This window comes from Opisthorchis viverrini (assembly GCF_000715545.1).
Source record: "Opisthorchis viverrini unplaced genomic scaffold opera_v5_50, whole genome shotgun sequence".
Lineage (NCBI taxonomy): Eukaryota > Metazoa > Platyhelminthes > Trematoda > Opisthorchiida > Opisthorchiidae > Opisthorchis > Opisthorchis viverrini.
The window spans coordinates 279,095-282,040 of NW_008751706.1; the positions used below are offsets into that span (position 1 = coordinate 279,095).

At 46.8% G+C, this 2,946-nt stretch overlaps 1 protein-coding gene across 1 annotated transcript in view; it reads right to left on the minus strand.

The window, feature by feature from the left end:
* T265_13262 (hypothetical protein) overlaps window positions 1-2,946 on the minus strand; it is a gene marked incomplete at both ends in the record, with an annotated part of 133,327 nt that overhangs the window by 14,692 nt on the left and 115,689 nt on the right. Inside the window, one exon of the mRNA XM_009168011.1 lies at window positions 1,274-1,371. Coding sequence (XP_009166275.1) covers window positions 1,274-1,371 — 98 coding nt within the window. The remainder of the gene's footprint in view (window positions 1-1,273; window positions 1,372-2,946) is intronic.

Below are 2,946 nucleotides of genomic sequence, written 5' to 3' on the forward strand. Positions count from 1 at the left end.
TATTCATTCACAGCTTCTAAGTTTCAGTGGTACTGAAAGTGGCTACTTGTACACCTAACTCGCCGAGCGTCGTGCTTGGAAGCACATGTACTCACAAAGTCAAGCACTTCAAGGCACCATCCACCGGGAAGTTCCGTTGAGGAACAGCTATGTAGCTCGGGTGCGCTGTCTGGTTGCTAGTCTGTTCACCGAGCTTGGCAGTCGGACTGAAAACGTTTAATTGCCAATCGGGGTGACATCGTTGGTGCATTGCCGTTTGAGTAGCAACAACCAACAGGTCATTCGAATCAATCAAGCATTCAATAGGGGAAAAGCAGGGAGGAAACGGCTCAGTCACAACGAAAGAACGCAAAGAACCAACCATTTGCAAGGAAATGGGGCTACAACGCAACCCAGATCCCAAGCTAACCAACCAAAATGCTCGAAAGCCACCACGGGACCGACCAATCACTTTAGGGCTAATAGATACTGTTTAGCAACTATATGATCACAGGCAGAAAAGGAGGAATTTGCGCACTGGCGATGTTGCCTTAATGGTCGATCAAACGTTTGCAACCCCACTGTCAAGCTAGACAAACAGACCGATAACCAGAACAACTATTTCATTTCTGTGCTGCTCACAGTCCAGTAAAAAAAACCAATTTCGGTCCAAAGTTGAAAACCAGAGCAGTGTGTCCAAAAACAGCTAGTCATTTCATACCATGTTGAGAATTTGTCACACTTTTTATGGGTTGCCACACAGCCCATCGTCAGTGTCTGAGGGTGTAGTGTTCTGTTCGAATCACTGGTGCCCCGCGTCTCATGCTTTTCAATACACCCCTGAAATTCAGGATATTCGTGACCCATCTAAAGTACTAGGGGTTCGCTCGGAGAGGAAATGGCCATCCTACGGGTTGCTCAGCGAGTGCATCGTGCTGCCGAGCATAAGTGGCACCATACTGTGGAACAACAAGTCCCAGATGCTACGGTCCAATACCACTCGGAGACGGATAGTTAGAGCGTCATACCAAAGACACCGCTTGAGGTCGGTATTCAATAGCGGTTCAACTAGTCTTCTATTGAAGATTCGACAAAATATCCTATTTACCGTTGAGAAAATTGTTATTCGTGTTTTGAACACAGAACGCCGAGGATGGGAAACTATTCTGGTTTCATCCAACCCAGGTGGATCACAAGTTACCCAGCCAGAAAAACTTGGAAACATGAAACTCTCCAGGAACAGTGATATTGCGTTTCGTAATTCGGCCGTGAGCTAGACAACAAACTGACTTACTGTGAGTTCACAGTCGAATATGACCAATTTGGCACTGTCAGGAATGAGATCGTAACAGGGCGTGTGGTGAAATAGGACAGCGTAGGTTTCCGCCTCACCTGCACATTAAAAAACAAACGGGATATGTTTAAAGTCGGTCATACTATCCAAGCAATGTGATCAAAGCCGAACTATCGGTCATCAAAAAGCAATACTCTACAGAAAAGAACATCGGAATGTTATGGACCGAACCAGTGGTGGTTTAAACAAGCTTAGCCTTGATAACCAGTATGTCGAACATCAGTGATGGAACTTTTGCTTTTATTCGACTTTCGGGGCATTCACATCACACAGGAAGAAGATGGATTCAAGATCGCATGTCACTCCATGTATTGTCCTTTTTTCAACAGCAAATCTACGGGGATCATGGTGCCTGTAGGCAGAGAAACGGATCATGAATGGCCCGTACTCGAATCGGGTTTGCCAGACCAACGTGGATGACTGCAGACGATTTGTGCTGAGCCGAACTCGGTGCTCTACTCAAACCCTCGCAACCAATGTGGATTTTGGGGAGATAAAGTCGACAGGCGAACGTGCTGTAAGCAATCACCAAGCCTAAACCTGAAGGCAGAACAACAGCCACTGATAGCAGTTAGTTTCACCGTTTGACCATAAGGCCACACCTCCCTCGAAAAAGCACCACGCAAGTGTTACCAGTAGTCGCCCATCTACACGGTCATAAAGGTGAAAAGAAGAAAGCTTTCGCTTAGGAGTCATTTAATGGAAAACACCAACTGAACAATTACAGACTATGGGACAGGGAAGCATATCTTTCACGTGCATCTTGTTTATAAATGCTGAATATCCGTCTTCTTGTCAAACGCGTCTTCCTGAACTTTCCTGGACACTCATGGACTATCACTCAAACGTAAACGAATGCCACGAAGCGGTTCCACAAATTCCGTAACAAATCTCTTTTCAATAGACGCGATGCGGAGTTATGAGAAAACCGCATACTACTCGCATGCCCCATCAGTAGTATCCATGTCACAAGGAAGTGATGGATTAGTTAGTAATATTGCATTAACACGATGGTCAATGAGCGTTGTCATCCCTTGAATAAGAATGTCCTGCATGTACTCAATCTGTCCCAGGTGGTTATGCTTAGCTGATGGACTGAAGAGTGCGTTGGTGATCCGCAAGGCCGGTGACACCAAGGCAACTGGGTCCGCATGGTCGAGACTGTGGAAAGTGAGATTGAGACAGTCAAAATAACTCACTTGTTCTGCACCTCAAAGCTTCACATTCCTGCATGGATAGCAATTCAGTTCGGTATCAAATCCTCCCATGAGGTAAAACGGGACTTACTGTTTTCCAAACTTATCTGATAGCTGTCCCAGTTTCGGGTATTCGGGCTGCCTTTGACTGTGTGGACCGCCAAGCACTATGGCAGTGTCTGCGGAATGAAGGTGTCCCCCATAAATTCTTGACCCTCCTTAAGGCGGTGTACGCCAACTCCCGCAGCCGGGAAGCTCTCTCCTGAGTTCACCACATCAAGTGGTGTCCGACAGGGTTGTCCTCTTTCCCCTTTCCTCTTCAACTTCGTCATCGATACGATCATGGGAGACGCACTACCAGCCTCTAATGTCTGTGGGGTCAAAGTGCTCCCTGGGCCTCCGCTCACAGACATCGAG